Source organism: Physella acuta, unplaced genomic scaffold, assembly GCF_028476545.2.
Source record: "Physella acuta isolate Inbredline_101_S28 unplaced genomic scaffold, ASM2847654v3 ptg001441l, whole genome shotgun sequence".
Classification (NCBI taxonomy): Eukaryota; Metazoa; Mollusca; class Gastropoda; family Physidae; genus Physella; species Physella acuta.
This window is the reverse complement of record NW_026732956.1, coordinates 607597-625836: the sequence shown is the minus strand read 5'-3', so window position 1 is coordinate 625836 and position 18240 is coordinate 607597. Positions and strand designations below refer to the sequence as shown.

General features: G+C 35.0%; 1 protein-coding gene across 1 annotated transcript; it reads right to left on the bottom strand.

The window, feature by feature from the left end:
- Positions 1-3995: 3995 nt before the first annotated feature.
- On the bottom strand, positions 3996-17285 carry LOC131927837 (VPS35 endosomal protein-sorting factor-like). Its single transcript, XM_059283695.1, has 26 exons — positions 17206-17285; positions 15903-15993; positions 15512-15712; positions 14977-15130; positions 14541-14632; positions 14066-14194; positions 13788-13872; positions 13619-13696; positions 13306-13450; positions 12966-13059; positions 12589-12666; positions 12159-12328; positions 11727-11838; positions 11386-11502; positions 9375-9428; positions 9017-9160; positions 8758-8843; positions 8171-8251; positions 7670-7832; positions 7378-7455; positions 6950-7064; positions 6117-6256; positions 5410-5575; positions 5145-5263; positions 4669-4815; positions 3996-4430 (listed from the first exon to the last, which is right to left on the bottom strand). Exons 1-26 carry the CDS (start codon positions 17220-17222, stop codon positions 4341-4343), a joined length of 2946 nt encoding a protein of 981 aa, XP_059139678.1. The 5' UTR covers positions 17223-17285; the 3' UTR covers positions 3996-4340.
- Between the last annotated feature and the right edge of the window lie 955 nt (positions 17286-18240).

The window sequence follows — 18240 nt, the reverse complement described above, 5'->3', positions numbered from 1 at the left end:
ATCTATACCCTGATTTTGTAGGGGTAGTTTTTTTTTATTACAACTATTAGTATTATTTAATTCATAGCTATCCTCTATCCTTCAATTTCTACAAAGTATGATTTTATTTTTAGTATGCATTTGATCTATATATGTAATGTTTATATAATTTAAGGATTTATTTTGTTGGCTTTTTTTTTCCTAAGTAATTAGGAATTTTAAAAATTAAAATAGTAAGATATACAATTTAAGTTTAAAAACAATTTGATCTAATTAATCCGAGACCCCACAAAAGAAGTTTGCGATCTTTACTTGAAACAAGTTAATAAAAAGTCTAGTGACAGTTTAAGCGCAATTTCCTTAATTAATTTTTTGTAACTTTCTTCGGCAATATTGTTCTAAATTATGGCAGGAATCGATTGGTAAATGTTTCAAGTCTCTAAGTGGTCTTGTTGCCGAGATATGGGCCAAAAACTGTATTTTTTTCGAGTTTTTTTTGCTTTTCCGGGAAATCCAGGAAGGAATTCCGGGAATTTTTTTGGCCCACAATCATCCTCGGAACTTGCTTAAGATATTTGCTTTTGGAACTAGTCCTCGATATTGCTTCGTTGAGGAGGAGATACGACTTAAATCTGCGGACACACATCCATCCAGAAATAACGAATTAATAATCGCAATTGTCAGTATGGAAATTGCGCTAAAAAATAAATACTTTAAAAGCTATTTTCTCCCCTCTGTTAAAATGTGTAGTCGTCCTTCAAGTGTTAACACCAGTTCACCTCAGTCACTTGATGTCGTTAGCTCTCAATCTCTTATTATATGTATAGTCATTAATTAATAGTCTACTACTTAATTATATTAAAAATTAGAGACCCTTGCGTTGTCGTTAGAAGTAAGCTTATCTGGAAATCAAGGACTAGAAGTAGGTCAAATATGTTACAAGGACAAGATTTGACTACAGTACAAATATGCAAACACTAACAGGGTATCCATTCTTTACCCTGCAAGAAGTTAATGACTATTTCGTTTTCTTTATTTACCGATATCAGATGAAATTGAAAGGTGAGTGCATTGAAATCTGTTAAAACGTACGTGTAATTAAAAGCAAGTCGATTTGTGTTACTAGTTTAGAAGTTAACATTGTTTTGTTACACCAATTCAATAGTTAATAGTACGGAAATTTAAGTCAAAGCCTGTTGTTCAAGTATCTCATTCTTATGTGAGTTTACTTTAAATATTCAGGCGACAATTTTTTGTGTATATCTATCATTCAGGCTTTCACTTTCAGCAGTTTTGTCCCATCATTTTGGGTCGATCCAAATGGCTGTTACCAAAGTGAATATGTTTAAATCGAAATGTTTATTAAGACGGTTTCAATACACATATCCTACAACCAGTGAAGACATGGCGAGAGAGAGGTTGCGATCTGCACCGGGTGACACCGAACTTTACAAATCTTTAAATTGATTGATAAAGCAATGTTGTCAGTGGCGTAGCGAGGTCGGGTGTCACCTTCTCGGGGACAAACTTTCAAATTTTTTATTTGCACCCACCCCCCTCAAACTTTCGATTTGCAACCCCCCCCCCCCACTCAAATTTTTCTCTATTTATTTTGCTATTTTTTTGCCTGGGTGTCACCCCCTCAATGGTGTCACCCGGTGCGGTCCGCACCCCTCGCTACGCCTCTGAATGTTGTATCTAGTAAAAAAAAGAGAGAGGTGACACCAAACCGAAAGGCTAAACTGTTGAGAGGGGTGGGTAACACCCGAACGAAATATTTTCATGAATGGGAAATTTTGGATACTTGAAGTTGAAGCGTCTATTTCATTACGGGAGACTGCGTGATCACGTCGCTAACCTGAAAGCTAGACTAGAATTATTGACTAGTCATCGGGAGGCCACCTGACTTACGTCAGGGAAAGTAAAGGCGGCTGGATAGAAAAAAATGACTACAGTATCCCTTTAAATTTATGGTAGACTGCATGTAATTGTAAACAGTCAAATCTTGCTTCCCTTGACTTTCGTGTCCGAAATAGTAACAATAGCTTTAGACCAGCAGCATTTCTGTTATTGGGGTATCCAAACAAAATTACTGGTCTATCTTTGTCCAAGCGGTCCTAAATAAAAGCGCATCTCCCCCCCCCCCTTCCAATTTTCATTGTGCATTTGTTTTCGCGCGGCGTCAAAACGGACAATGACAAAACGACCCTGTCAAAGAGCCCTCCGTCAAGCGACTAATGGACCCCGTCACAACAGCTCCCGACATAAGGGCTCCAGTCGATTTCGCTCTCGACAAATGGGCTTCCGTCATTTGGGCGCCCAACAAAACAGCCCCCATCATTACGATTCCCGACAAATAGGCTCCTATCATTTTGGCTCCCGTTGTTACTCTTGTAAGTTAAAACATTACCAAAATTTTAAAATTTACGGAATTTAGCTGTTTAGGGCTCGATTTGTTTGTGAATTTCTGTTGGTTCGTGAAAAAAATATTTCATTCAGACATTTTAAAAGATTAGTGGAAGTGAAGGTAGGACAAAATGGTTACTTTTATGACAATATGAATTATATATATCGGGGCCCGTTTGACGGGGCTATTTCGACTGGGTCGATTTGACGATGCACCGTTTTTCATCCAAGCCCGAGGACCGGTGCCTAAAAAGCCACATGTAACTTTACACATTGGGCTACAATTACAATATAAAAAATCTAAACAGTTAATTAAAAATAAACATTTTCTTTAAAAAATTCAAAGCACTGATGAGCCCATTACATCAGCTTTCCTGCGAAAAAAAACTGGCGGCTCAGGTTTTTTTTTTTTTACTTGTACCAGTCCACACCTGTCCTATTTATCTGTTGTCCAAATCCCTACTGTTTGTGTTTATCAAGAATACACAAAGTAAGTTACAAAAGATGATTATATTAAAAGCATGTAACCTTAATACTTAATGACCTCTAATAAAAGTGTGTTGTCGTCGTCCTCCCCCATGCCTTAGAGTTTAGAGACCGCATACTTACTGTATGTAAAGTTAGATGCGAGGCACAATTATAACCTGCAGATCTAGGCCTATACTCTGCGTGTTTCTATAAAGTGAACTTGTCTCCTTCGTCGCTAGTTAGGCTGGTGGCTGTAAACTAGAACTATTGCCTGAGTGACACCCATAGTCTCCCAGAAATAAGCGTAAAAGTTGGTCGTCCTTAGTCATGTGAATTTATCAAGTCTAACTACTGGATGTTAACATTATTAAAATCAAATTTAATATTCAACCACCACTGTTACCATACTAATATGATATTACTTTAATTGTCAGCTTACTACTACTACTTACAAAACAAAAACCCGCACCAGCCATGGGAATAATTTGACACTTACTTACATGAATGCCATGATGCATATTTAAACTAGAGCCACAACGAAAGGAGTTGGTCTTTGTCTACTCTGCTTAACCATACGATTATGACCATACGTCAGTGAAGAATGGTTCCAAATAAAAATGTGTAGTTTGAAACAGATCGGGTAGGATACCAGATTAAACAACAGAAAAAAAAACTTTTACAGTACAGGTGCAACACTTTACAGCCTGGTCAAATATTAACACAAGTAAAACGAACAAAGAATGGTAACCATAGCTAGATACCAACAGACTGATCTATCCGCATTTTGTTGATGACCCTACTCCTTTATCCTGATTTTGGATCATCAGCTTCAAAATACCTCCCCCCCCCTCCCCCAAAAAAAGGTAGGGAAATGGAGCCCCCAAGGCGTGACTAGAGGTCACCTGGGACCTGCTGAAGAGAATTTGTTCAGGCCATTTTGTTTCTCCTGTACATTACATACATTAGGCTACCATTACCCTTCCTACTTTTGAATTACAGATTTGAAACTGATGTGATACTTTCCCTCCACATGTAGGTCTTCAGATATGCTGCTCTGTTTTGTTAACTAGCAGTTAATTTAAAAAAAAGAGTTCATGGTATAACATATTTTAATCACTATCATTACTATCAAGGTACTCCAATTGAATTTAGATACATTTATTAGAGATAAATACATTGCAATAACTGAGTATGGAACAGGGTCAATTAAATCACAGGTAAACACCGAATATAATCCGTTTTTACTGTCCTGTGTGAGATACAATATGATGAAAGTACCTGCAACTAATCTGCTAGTTGTACATTTTTAAAAACTTGAATTTTTAATGTTTCGTAAAAAATCTGATGATCACATGAGATTACATGAATCAAAGCTAATAAAGCAATGAAACTTGATCTATTATAACACACATAACCTTATTCAGACAATTTAAAATTATAAGCAACATCAGGCCCAGTTTGAATCTTTCACAACAAAGGTAGGTAACTCAAGTATTAATGGTTAGTTTAGGTAGTAGGGCTTGAAATCCAGATACTCCTGAGGCTGCCTTTGTCTTGGCATAGTCTTGTAGTTTTTTCTAGGGGGAAAAAAAAATGTTAAATTTAAATCAAGAACAAAATATATTTTACACAATACAACAATTATAAATGCAGTTAAATAAATATTTTTATGTAAAGTTTAGATTTATTGACAAAAAGTGTCAAATTTTGAACAAATAAAAGCACCTTAGGCCAGTTTCAGTTCAAGAGACCTAACTTAAACCTTAGTGAGCAGATCAGGCAAATCACACACAAAAATGACAGAAATGAACAAACCAGAACTTTGACATCAGCCTGACCATTTTTCAGTGCTAATCCCCACAAGTTGGCAATCAATGTTGCAATGGATGTTTGACTAAGATCACATGTTGTTAAAAGTGCTGATGTTACCTCAAGGATAAGAGAGCTCTGACGTTTGGCATTCTGTGGGGGAGAAGTTAAAAGTTAAAGCAATTTTTTTTACTGTAGATTTGAATCTATCTTATCATTTTATCACCATTGACTATAACACACTAACACTACTACCTATTTCCTTCAAAGAAATTTGAACTACAATTTTATGCTAATTTATAAAACAGCTTAAAATACTTTTTTTTTTTTTTAAAAGCTGGCCTATATTTGTTAACAATTGATTTTCTTTTCATTCAATCTGTTCTGTTATATAAATTTACTTAATGAGACTTTTAAATATAGTTTTTTAAATACAATTTACAAGCAATTTATTGGGTGTATATGAGAGGTTTAAATTTTACCTCAGGTGTTGAGATACTCTTTAGGTGGCTTAAAATTTCAGCTATCAAAGTGTTGGCCATTAGTTTGACTTCTGATAGGAACTTTGGATCATGACCATACATAGAATCATTGGAGTCCACTGGGAATTTCAATTTTACATAAAAATATAAAACTATTCCGAGAGTAAATTTGCCATGAGCACTACATGATAAATACACATTTCTCTTTCAACTGTAAAGCTGATTTATTAGAATTATAACGTAGGTAACATTAGGTAAAACAAACCTTTGTCTATGTGGTATGGAAACTCTTCTTGAAAAGCTGCTGATAGAACAGCTAAGACACGTGTGTAAACTAAAATACGAGCATCACTGTTAGGCTCCCAAGTGTAGTCTTGTAGCACATTGAGCAATCCACGCAGTAAATACATCACTCCCATCTCTGGATTGTCCTGGTGAAAATGAAACCTAAAATTACGATTGGGCAATCCACCACAAGATAAATATGCCAGCAATGATTAGCTTAAAATTAAATACAAGCTGATCAATGTTCAGTAGATGAAAAATAAAATAGAAATTATAAGTTATAGCTTCTGAAAAAATAAAGTATACACCTGTAGGAAAAAACCCTTAACTAAAAGGTTATAGTTATACTATAGATTTCATTGTATAATATTCAAACATGTTTTTTAAAATTTCTATCGTTTTGGAGATAACCTCAACTAATTTTGACTCAGTGAAATGCAGGATCACATTCGGCAATTTGATAATTCTTTATACAGTATTTTCTTGTTAGAATTTTAATATTTTTTTAAAGATAAAATTTTTTTAAATTTAATTTATAATTTTAAAAACTATAATATTTATCTTTCTTGGTGTTTATAGAATCTTTTTTTAGGATATTTAAACTCAAAGAATAATTAGTAATTACATGTAATGGCAGCTGAAAGAAGAACCATTAATAAGACAGTGTAAAAATTTAGTAAGGCTCACAGGGGTTACAAGCAAAGTTGCCACAAAGTTGTATAGAAACTCTAACAAAAATGGCTCCGATGATCTAGACTTTGAGTCCCCATCAAATGTCTTGGGTACCTCTGGAACAAGTGAGATGGCAGCCTTGAAGAAAGCATCACCTGAAAGGTGAGGTGAAAAGAAAAACAATTTCAGGCCGTGATCTACACTGTTGGGTCACACCATTACCACAGCATGGTGTTTTTGCTTCAAATCCAATTAGAAGAAAATCTTATTAAAAAATTTCACAAATACAATCACATTAAATTGAGCCATTAATTTTTAAAATTATTTTTAGTAACCCCTCCACTACGAGCTCCCTTATTAATTCTATTATCCCTATTTTAAAAATTATTTTACAGCTTTTGAGAACCATTGCTTTTAACTTAGCTTACACGACAGCATGCTAAACATTGTAGTGACCACAATTGGGCTACTAATATTGATAGTGATGATATACTAGCCTTACAAATGACCACACTAGAGATATCCTAATCTAGAAACTGACCACACCCTAACCTAGAAACTGACCACACACTAACTTTGAGAATAGCCACGCACTAATCTTGAGACTGACTACACACTGATCTTCAGAGTAGCACAGATTGAGTAAAGCCACCTGACCACACGCTGAAACTTGAGTGACCACACCCTAGCAATGAGTGACCTTGGGAGTGACCAGACACTGACCTTGAGAGTAGCACTGATTAAGTAAAGCCACCTGATCTCACACCCTACACTGGAGGCTGACCACACACCAACTTTTGAAACCACACCTTAGCACTGAGTGACCTTGAGAGTGACCAGACACTGACCTTGAGAGTAACACTGATTGAGTAAGGCCACCTGACCACACAGCAGGTAGAGCTGCAGCTGAGAGAAGACTGACTGCAGCGATGGGATGGTGATGAAACAATATGCTGCACAGGCCTGAAAAAATATAAACATATTTCTCTTGTTAGTGATAGTTTCACACTTCACCATGGTGATTTGCTAACATTTCCTCTAGTTGAGCCTGGCATATAGCAACTGTAGTCAAAACTGCCTTAAAAAACTAATTATTATACCCTAATGTTGTAACATTGTTTCTTTATTTGGAAAATGCATCACAAAATTGAATTTATCATTAAATGGAAAAAAATTCATGAATTTTCTAATATACTTTAAATCAACTTTTAATAATAATATTTGCCAAAATTAAGTAATTTCTTGTAATTCATAAACTACAATGATGAACACTCACTCTGACAAAAGCAGCTGTTTTACTAGAGTGGTTTCCCTTGACAACTTTTCTTGTCTCTACTGCCAAGTTGTTGACAGACTAGAGAACAACAATAAACAGCATTAAAAACCAACAAAATATATAGGCGAAACAGAAATAAAGCTGTTTTTTTTAAATGTCAAGATATTTTATAATTAATGAGGTTAAGTTTTATTATAGCAAAAGGGTTGAATATTGCAAGTATCTTGTCTATTAGAAGGTCAAGTAAATAAAATTGTACACAACTAAAGAGGTAAACTAAATAATCACTTACATGAATGAGAATAACCAGAACTGCATCAAGATTGCTGAAGTAGGAACGGGACTCCACATAAAAGCTCAGCTGTTGTTCAAAGTCACGCCCAAACTGGACAAGTCTGATGAACCCACACAGTAAGTAGCCGATGGCTCGTTTCTCATCATCTAGAGTGAGTGCACTGTATACAAGACATACCTTATATAAGACCAGGTGGCTACATTCAATCACTAACACAGTACAGTAGTTATGTAGTAATATGTGTTTTTTCTCTAATAACCCTATAATACCTGGATCATTTTCACGAACTTGAACACATAACAAACAAAAATAAAATAAAAATAAACCTTTGTATTTAAACTATATAATTCTATTGTCACTACAAGGGTTTAAGTTAGTTTAACAAAATGAAGTTATAAAAAAATAAAGTTAAAGGCCCAACAATCTTAAAAATAGAGATATAAAAATAGCAATGACAAGATTTAGATGGGAAAATGTACACTTCAAACAATTACTCACTCAATTGAATCATGCATGACCTTCCCCAGGAACATCATGGCATTAATGACAACTGGATCATTGATGGGTGTTGTCTGGTGTCTTGCAGAGAGAGAAAAGTCAAGCATCAAAAACATTTGTTTCAACTCCTATCTAAATACATATAACAAGTTTTTCCTTACAGACCACTCCAGACTTACTTGTTGAAAGAGAGAGAGAAGAGTCATGCATCAAAAACATATGTTTCAATTCCTATCTAAATACATAAAACAAGTTTTTCCTTACAGACCACTCCAGACTTACTTGTTGAAAGAGAGAGAAGAGTCAAGCATCAAAAAACATTTGTTTCAATTCCTATCTAAATACATATAACAAGTTTTTCCTTACAGACCACTCCAGACTTACTTGTTGAAAGAGAGAGAGAAGAGTCATGCATCAAAAACATATGTTTCAATTCCTATCTAAATACATAAAACAAGTTTTTCCTTACAGACCACTCCAGACTTACTTGTTGAAAGAGAGAGAAGAGTCAAGCATCAAAAACATTTGTTTCAATTCCTATCTAAATACATATAACAAGTTTTTCTTACAGACCACTCCAGACTTACTTGTTGAAAGACTCCAAGATACACTTGCAAACCTCGACCTTGATTGATTCACGTTGAAACATATCAACAAATGGGAGAAACTTTTCCTGTGTAACAAATAGCAGGTCAAAAAGCAGAATAAACATGGACTGGAAATAACTATAGAGATTAATATTACAATTATAAATCTAACATATATAGATAAGAAATAATTTATGAAGCTACAATTCACACTACTCTCTGCTTTCATCAGTCTTACAGAAGTTGTAAAACAACTCACAAGAGAAAACAAAAGAGAAAAATCATGTTGATGAGCCAGAATTTTGCACACAATTGACTGCAGTTGGGGATAAAAATCTTCGTATGCTCGATCTGGTGTCATGTGTTTGATGATGTCACCAAGAAAAGTGTTGATCTCACGTTTCTGTAATAAAAAGCACGCACTTATCAGGGTTAAATTACCCTCATAAAATTCTACTGGCAGTTCCTAAATTTGTTGAAAGTAATTATTGCATGTAGCTGTTAGAAAATTATCAGTTTCAATAAATGATTATATAGTTCCTGTCATCTGTAGAAAGACACTAGTTTAACACTGTCACTAACTCATTATAAAAAGCAATAAATGAAGTGTCACTCACCCCACAGTATTTGACAACATACTCTATCCACACTTCAGCACAGCTTATGTAATCCTGAAAGGAAAAAAGGAGACAACTTTAGAAGGATATTGCAGCTTTAGAGGACTATAGCACTGTCCTGCATGCAGATACACCTGACATAAGTTGCAGCCTTTGGTGGTCTCTTAGGTCCTGCCACTGGGCATCTTTGCCCCTTCCATGACACACAACGTTTTCTGCCTGGCATGGTAGAGAGCCTGCGCTGGGGGCTGAAAGGTTCTGCAATGCCAGCAACACTAGGCAAGTTTTGGGGCCTTGTTGCAGCTGTAGATTTCCCTGCCAGTAGTTGCTGCGCAAGCTTTGCCCTGAATTTCAGATGGCTCTGACTAAGAGGGGATGTAGGGTTCATTTTTTTTATAAGTAGGTAGCCGTTGACAATGGATATCTGGATCAGATACCAGAACAGATACCTCCACCATTTATGGCTTGGCCTGCCTACAGGGTAGTAGGATCTGTGTTGATCACCCAGGTCCACTCCAAACATGTACGAGTTGTAGGAGTCTACACTGCAAGGGATTTCCACGTCAATGGGGCCTTCTTTGGTTCTGCGCTGAACCTTGGCCATGGCAGGATTGGAGTTGGTATAGATCAGATTGACCTGCTGCTTATCTGTCCACTGACAAGCCACAAGCATCCCCTTCTGCTGCATCCTGCACTCCCCTTTCTTCTGTTTCAATTTCTTGAAAGGCCAGCCTGTACAGTTTGGCCTGATGGTGGCAAAACAGTAGGTGCCTCGAGCAAGCAGATCCTCTGCTAGCTTTGGCGATGAAAAAAAATTGTCAAAAAAATCTAGTGTTGCCTGTCTAAAAAGGGTTCTGTCATAGTCATGACTACATCATAATCATAACCTAGTCCAGTTGTGGAGCTCCTTTCACTTTTCCCAGTGTACAGCTTGAAGTTCAGTATGTATCCTGTCTTCACCTCCGCACAGCACCAAATTTTAAACCCCCAGGGTGTTGGCTTGTCCTTCATGTACTGCTTGTAGCCAAGTCTTCCTCTAAAGCCAACAATGGCTTCATCAACACTAAGTTGACACTGTGGCTTGTAAATAGACACACAGATGTTTTTAATGTGGTCTAGGAAAGGCCTAACTTTGAAGAGGGGGTCATAGTTAGGGTTGCCTTTCGCAGGTTGTTGCGAGCTGTCGTCGATATGAAACAATCTGTGAATGGCATCATACCTGTCACGACTGATCACATCAGCCACTGCAGGTACCCTCCACATAGGATCAGAAGACCAGTAAAGTCTTCCATCTGGAATCTGATGCAGGCCAAACATAATATATTGTAAATATATTTAGTGATGTCATCAGCATTCACTGGAATTCATTTGAATGGGGTCTTTTTAGCAGCAGACTGGTTGGCAAAGTACTGCTCTGCATATAAATTTGTTTGTATGACGAAGTTTTCAATACATTCATCAGTAACAAACAATTTGAAGTAGTCTAATGGTAGACTGTCATCAGGAATAACATGCAGCATTCCTTTAAATTCAGTGAACAAGCCCATTTTGTCAGTAACACAGACAGCTGATCAGACCATTCAGTGTCTCGCATGTCAGCTTCATCACTAGAAGGAACGTCGTCTGTCAGAATCAGACTAAGAGTCACCATTTTCCACATCAATATCGGAACCTTCTTCGTCTACATCACTTAATTGTTTATTTCCATCAATAATAGATTGAAGGAATTCAAAAGCCATGTCAATAAATCAATCAAAAGCACAGTAAAAATCACAATAAAAATCAGAAAAATATCTCTCATGAAAACACGTTTTGAAAATGAACCACGCAAGATAAAATCTTCTGTTTTTTTACTGAAATATCGTGGAATCTCGCTACAACGTGATTCTCAGTATAAATCTTGGGCGTGCGTGATTTCATTATCAATTTGAAAAGAAAAGTAGGGGGGGGTGTGGCCAGACGCATTTAGTCGCATCCGGCGGGAATGAGTGAAAGCCAACATTCAACTTACTGATCCATTTTTCAGCTTAACAACAGCCTTCCACACTTCATTGAGCACAGCCAGCCTTTGGTCCTCAGGTGTTTCAGCAACAACCAAGCATAACCCCAGGGTCCGATGTAACAGGTGCTGGGAATAGTGAATTAAGAACATCAGCTGACCACTTAATTATAATATCACAATAAAAAAAATTGAAACCAAAACATTACACTATTTACAACATTTTTACAAGGCATGAGGAACATAGTTTTAAAATTAGGAATATAACACATTTTTGAGGGCTAAAAAAACACACAAAAAACCACCAATGGTAAAAACAATTCTGGATGTAATTGTGCAAAAACTATTTCAACCTTGGGCAAGCCTGTCCCCTCACAATCTCTGATCATCTCTGTAAATATCAGGGCCCTGTTTGCTATGTACTGGGGCTGGAAGGCTGACATGATTGAGTTGATCATCAGCGCACTGAAAGACAGACACAAAGTTAGCAGGAGATGTCACAGGCTAAGGAGCAAAAGTAGACATAATCCATATCAAGTTAACAGGAGTAGTCAAACAATAGGAATACAGTAGCATGAAGATTCACAAAAACAAAACATACATAATGATTTTAAAAAGGGACATAATTTAAAGGACAAAGTGGTTAGATGGTGGAGCGTACCCAAGAGTCTCAAGTTCGAATGGGTATCTGACTCAGTTTAGGGAAAGTAAAAGCGGCTAGGGTGACCAAAACAGATAAACTATTTCAACTGCCAACTTTTATAACTCTAATTGAAGTGACTCACTTGTTACACTGTTCTTTGCACTTGTCCAAAGTTTGGTTGAGGAGTTTCTCAGAGGCTGAGTGGGCCAGGCACTGGAGGATCCAGTCCAGGGCGGGAGAGAACAGGGTCAGGTACTGCGGCATCTCCAGCTTCTGCATGGCCATGATGTTCTGGACAATGTCACCCTGTACCTAACAGTACACAATTTTATCTTCGTTTTAAAACATTTGAAACTATGATGGGATAATTTTCTTATTAACTTTTAATAAATTGATACCCTATAACCATTTTTTACCGTATGATTAAGTTTTTGTAAAGAAGAAATAACAGCTATTAAAATGTAGCTTTGAACTACTAAAATATTATAGTATATTTATGACAGTTCAGTGAGACTAATATTAGTTTGTTAAAAGACTGTCTGTTGACTAGGGCTTGTCTAAGAATAGACAACCTGAGGGAATGTGGTGATGAAGTCCTCAAAACACACAGGGATGTGGTCTCTAAACTTGGGGGCTACCAAAATCCCAACCTGAAAAAGTAATCAAATGTTAATTTGTTGATTTCTAATAATATATAGGTTAATAAATTGATAATGCTTGTGTCATTTTACAAGTCATTGTTTAGTTTCAGTCACACAGCAGTAAAAAGCCAGTTTCCTACACTTAATTCTGTGTGTTTTAGAGCGTGTCGGAAATTCTGGGTAAGTATTTAGGTTTTATAAAAACTAGTGGTTGCTACAGAAAAGTTTTCCTCACCCTACACAAATAACAACAAATGTTTTATAAAAACTAGAGTCGGCTACAACAAACAAAAAAAAGTATTCCTCACCCTGCACAAATAACACCTAGCATAAACAGCCACCAGAGGATCTCCTATACCACGAGCCATCAGAGACAGTCTCTTCAGGGCGTCTGTGTACTCTCTGCTCAAAGACATTCATTAATAATTTCAAATTTAAAAAACAGTTACATGGTGTTTGATTAAAAAAATAAAATGATATACAAATGTCTTTAAAATAGTTAATCATTTAATAATAAACAGAATAATTTCAATGTTTATAGCATAAACATTAAAAATTAGTTTGAAATAATTTCATACATAAAGTACAAGCTAATGCACTTGATAATTATTTCAAAGTTGCTTAAAATTTAATTCAAATTATATTTACCCTGTATTCAAGAAATTATAAGATTTAAGCAGAGCAGCCTCAACATATAAGCGTGGGATAAGTTCTCGTATGGAAGCAATCTTAAAAAACCAGTTTCTACACGTCTCTTTAGCAGCTTCAGGTACTTCATCAGATGTAAAATTTGCTGAAAAATATTTTTTAGTTAAGATTTAAAAGGTAACTACTATCAAACAAATAAGAGTTAGTTTAGTTAGCAGTACAGAATTATTGTAGTTTATTCATTCTCATAGTTACTAGCTATTAGAATTAGAAGTGCAGAACCATTGTAATTTTTTATCATTCTCATAGTTACCTGCTAGTCTGTGAGGTCGTGATGACCCTGGCAAAGAAGTCTGTGCTTTATCAAGTAGACGATCATATACTAAACGACCTGTAAAACATTATCATAAATAAACCAAATATTAATCCAAAAATAATCAAATTATGCATGAAACAAAATTAAAAAAAACAACTCAACTTACCAAATGTGTCTAGTATATCTGTAATAAGAACAAACTTGCTAGGGTAGAATGGGATAACAGAAACATCAGCCAGAAGTTTAGAACACTGAGATGGATAAAAAATTATTCTTGAGAACTAAAAGTAAGCATCAATATTTACTAACATTTTTATGAATAATAGCTTGATATTGTCTTAATAAATGTAATAAGCCCTAACAAACAGTGAATATTCTTAAACTTCACCATCTCAACAATAAGAAAGACAAGTTACACGAATGCAAACAGGATAAAAAACAAACCTGTATGGCAATCTTTAAGGCCTTGACTCTATGATCACTTTCCCAGGCATTGATCAATGCCTGGTTCAACTCATCGATTCTTTTGACATAATCTTGTTGGCTCAGATTTAACATTTCTTTCACAGAGCCCTAAATCAAATCAAAATAAAGTTGAGGTCATATTTCTTCAGAACTTACATTTTTTAAAATTAAACTTGACAGGTAATATTATTTCAATAAGCCCTAAATGAAATAAGTTGAGGTCTTATTAAGTGAGCCTTAAGTTAAAAAAATAAAAGTTGAGATATTATTATTTCACATCCTAAAAATTTTTTTAAAAATAAATTTGACAATTAATATTATTTCACTGAACCCTAAAGCGGAGTAATTCAACTTTTAAATTTTAACCCTACCATTTAAAAAAGAAAACCAAGAAGTATACAAAACAGTATTTTTAAACAAGAAAGCTTCTATTTTTGTAACAATTTTTCTTTACCTCTTCAAAGTCATCAAGCTGTTCCAGCCTGTTTTTGACTTTATCACTGACAGTTCCAGTGGGTTGGGACTGAGTCTGGGTCTTTATCACAACTGAAGTCAGGTAAAGAATTGTTACTATATATTAACTTCTGACAATAATTGTTTATATTTTTGTGTAGTAACTAATAAGTGTCAAAGGTCAACTTAAGGCATGTTGTAAAAGAAGGTTAATAAACTAATTGGGGTACGTATGGGTAAATTTTTTTATAGTTCCCTTGTGTTTATAAATTAACTATCAGACAGTGGCCACACATCAATGCTGAATATAGTAATCAATGTGAAAGTAGGCTACTTAGTTATGTTTGAGCTAAATATCATGAAGTTTGAACTTATGGATACAGGTAGTTGTGATGTAGTGTCACAAGCAGTTGGAGCAAATGTTCAGCTGTGGTTACCTTTCTCTTGATCAGAGGGTGAGAGAAAGCTTGTTGTGATTGACAGCTTCTCTGATGTGGTATATTTAGCCAGTATCCCACTTTTCTTCAGTGACCATGGCTCAAATGTGTCAGACAGAATATCACTGCCATCAATTTCATCAAGTTTTGGATTCTATCAAATTAAAAAAAAAACAAAGTTATTAGCTTTTACTAGTTTTTTTTACTAGTTTATATTATATAACTAAGTTATTTAATTTTATCTTTGTAATCAATTTTTATTTTACAGACATTATAATAAGTGAAAGTAAAATAATATACAAGGAGTCCACCTTTAAAACCTACAGTCTGTTTTATTTTCTTTCTATGCTCTTCAATATACAGGTTAATTAATTCTTTCTTTAAAAAAAAGATATACTTGTGGCTTGGCTAATATTATAAAAGGTATAACCAAAATTTCTTAGATTAGCCATCACAAAAAAATAGCAGGTTTTATCTGACTCACAATTTGTATAACTTGGTTTGTACTGCATTATTTACTGTCTAGTCTACAAACCTTCAAACTGTCTGATCGGCTTGCTTTCCCAGAATTCAGTGAATCTCCTTTCATCATCATAGAGAGTGGGTCTGTGCCCTCAAATTGTGTGCTTATGCCTGAGCTTAAAGGGTCACTCATGCTGAGAGGATCCACAAATGTTTGTTGAGTTGTAGTTTTACCCACATCTTTTTTATCTCCAACTTTTTTAACTTCTGTTACCTGTTGAAAAAAAAATTATTATAGGCCTACTTTTTTATTTTATTTCCATGACCTGTTGAATAAAAAACAGCATTTTTTATTATACTTGTTACCTATTAGATAAAAACAACATTTTTTGTTATCAGAGAAACATACATACTGACTGAATAGGACAGTGAATACTAAATGTAACCAAAAGCTAACAACTTACAGTAATGGCTTTCAATGGGTGTGAAGTGGTTACTGTGGTAGCTACTTCCAAGCTACTGATTTCTAGAGCATAGTTACGAGGTCTAGGAAACCTGTAAATAGAATTTTTTTATAAAGCATTTAGTAATAAAACATTCTAATACCACGATAGATTTTTTTCAATGAGTATATACCCCCCTTCTCAAAGCAAACTGCCTTTCTTTACAAATTGGGTTTTAAATTTGAGTACAAGAAGGGGAGAGAATAGTATTGAAAAAAACATACGTGGTATGTGGCCTGACAGTTTTTAATGAGATTGTTTATATTATTGTTTTGATTTTATATTTAACTCAATGCAAAAAAACATGCAAGTTGAGGCCATGCCTGGGGTTTGTTTTGCTAGGGATACAAAGGGTCGAATCGAAATATCGTCAAAAAAGGCTTAACTTGAGTAGACTACGGTCCTAACATTTTAGTAATTATTTCACACTTTTAGGAGGATTTATGTTTTGGAAGCTACAAACATGTTTCAAAGTTTCATTAATGTAACAATTGTATTAAAACTTTTGGTAAAAAAATAAAGACTAGCGATGTTTTCATCAGATGCAACCAATCTCATTTACTTTAGCAGCCATCTTGTTTAAGTTTTTTTTTGTAAAATTATAGTTAGAAATTCAGGGGAAACCACTCTTACTTACAGATAGCTGCTTTTTATATAGCAAATCCTGCTCGCAAACACTGCTGTTTGTTTGAAGTTAATTTCTAGCCTCTATTGATATATCTTTATATCTAGCCATTGATTTTGGTTTATTATTCAGTTATCTATAATATGTGACACAAATATAATATATATCACAATACTAATCAATACTTGTACTTGTATTAAACTAAAGCCAGAACAATGAGACAACTTTTTCGCACATTACTAGCCTCTGACAATTTTACGCACCTAACTAAACTAAAGCCTTTGAGTATGAAGTATCATGTATGTTAGATTACTTATACTAGATCTAATACTTAATTTACTGACTTATGCTTAAGTGGACTTAAGAATTTTTTTTAAGATTACCAATAATACCAATCCAGAGACTTCAGACTAGTCTACTCTATTTTCAGAGAGTTCCAGAGACGAGAGACTCAGATACTCAGAATCAGATTTTTTATTATGTCAAAGTACTAAAATAAAGTCAGTAATCGGGTATTTAATTTAATAATGCATAATTATAGTAAATATAAGTAAATGGGGATTTTAAACTTATTGTGATGGTATTGTTTCATAGTTTTAAAAAGAAAAGAAAAAAATTATATTGTTTTGAAAATATTACCATTCGTAAGCAGCCATTTTGAAAGTCACATGATCATCAAAGGGGCGGGTTCAGCCTAATGTTCTGTATATAAATTTTAAGTGCAGATCTTGAGCAAGTTTTTAATGCGCTAAAAGTAAAACAATCAATACATAGAACATAGAACTATATTTTCATTTACTATAAAAAGAATATATTAGTAAAACAATTGGTCATTCGTGAAATTTTGCAATATATTTTAACGATCAATCATTTCATTATTAAAATAATATTTGTTTAGGGCAGGCCATAGATCCTTTTTTGGTTGGGTCGTTATAGATCTAGACTCTATATCTAGTTTAAATTAGTATAAGCTAGCTTATAATAGCATAGCTATCGTGGTCGTCAATAAAAGAGTTAATTAGGGCAACCCATCCCCCCCCCCCCCCCTCCGCCAAACCCGTGGTTAAGGGTCAACGTGTAAAGTCTGAAGTAGTTTGTGGACCAAAAACTATTTTTTATTCTGGATTATGACTCAGTTTTATATTTTAAACAATTAATAGTGAGTCGATATAAACATTTAAAGAACAAGTAGCTACTGTGATTAGAATAGAGCTATTTTTTCCCTCAAGCCAATTGTTCTTGAGTTTTTACGTCATATGACGTAAAGTGTTTGCTTTACACCCGGGTAGACTGAATACCGCCAGAGAATAAATTTCCTTACTTTAAATAATCATTCTACACTACTAATATTTTCAGCCTTAATTTTTAATAACTAGTGTGCACCTGGGATAAATTTTAATATTAATAAGCTTGTTCGAACACCAGTTCACTTCACCGACTACCAGCGTTTCTTCCAGGTATCCTTTCGTCGTCGTCGTCGTCCCCCCCCCCCCCCCCCCCCGAACGAAATGTAATGTATACAGAAAAATATACTTTTAACAGTGTCCGCCCCCCCCCCCCCCGGAAATTTTAGTCCGAGAATGGGGGGGGGGGGATAGGCGTAATCATTGTTTATTCGTTCGTTTAGGGATGATCCCATAAAAGAAATCCCAGACCATGGACAGCGTAATTTAA

What these genes read in the sequence shown, in the direction of transcription:
- LOC131927837 (XM_059283695.1), bottom strand. An exon ending in ACCCATTGAAAGCCATTACT is followed by an intron (nt 15,713 to 15,902) that starts GTAAGTTGTTAG and finishes TTTTTTCAACAG; the next exon opens with GTAACAGAAGTTAAAAAAGT. An exon ending in AGGGGACAGGCTTGCCCAAG is followed by an intron (nt 11,503 to 11,726) that starts GTTGAAATAGTT and finishes CACTATTCCCAG; the next exon opens with CACCTGTTACATCGGACCCT.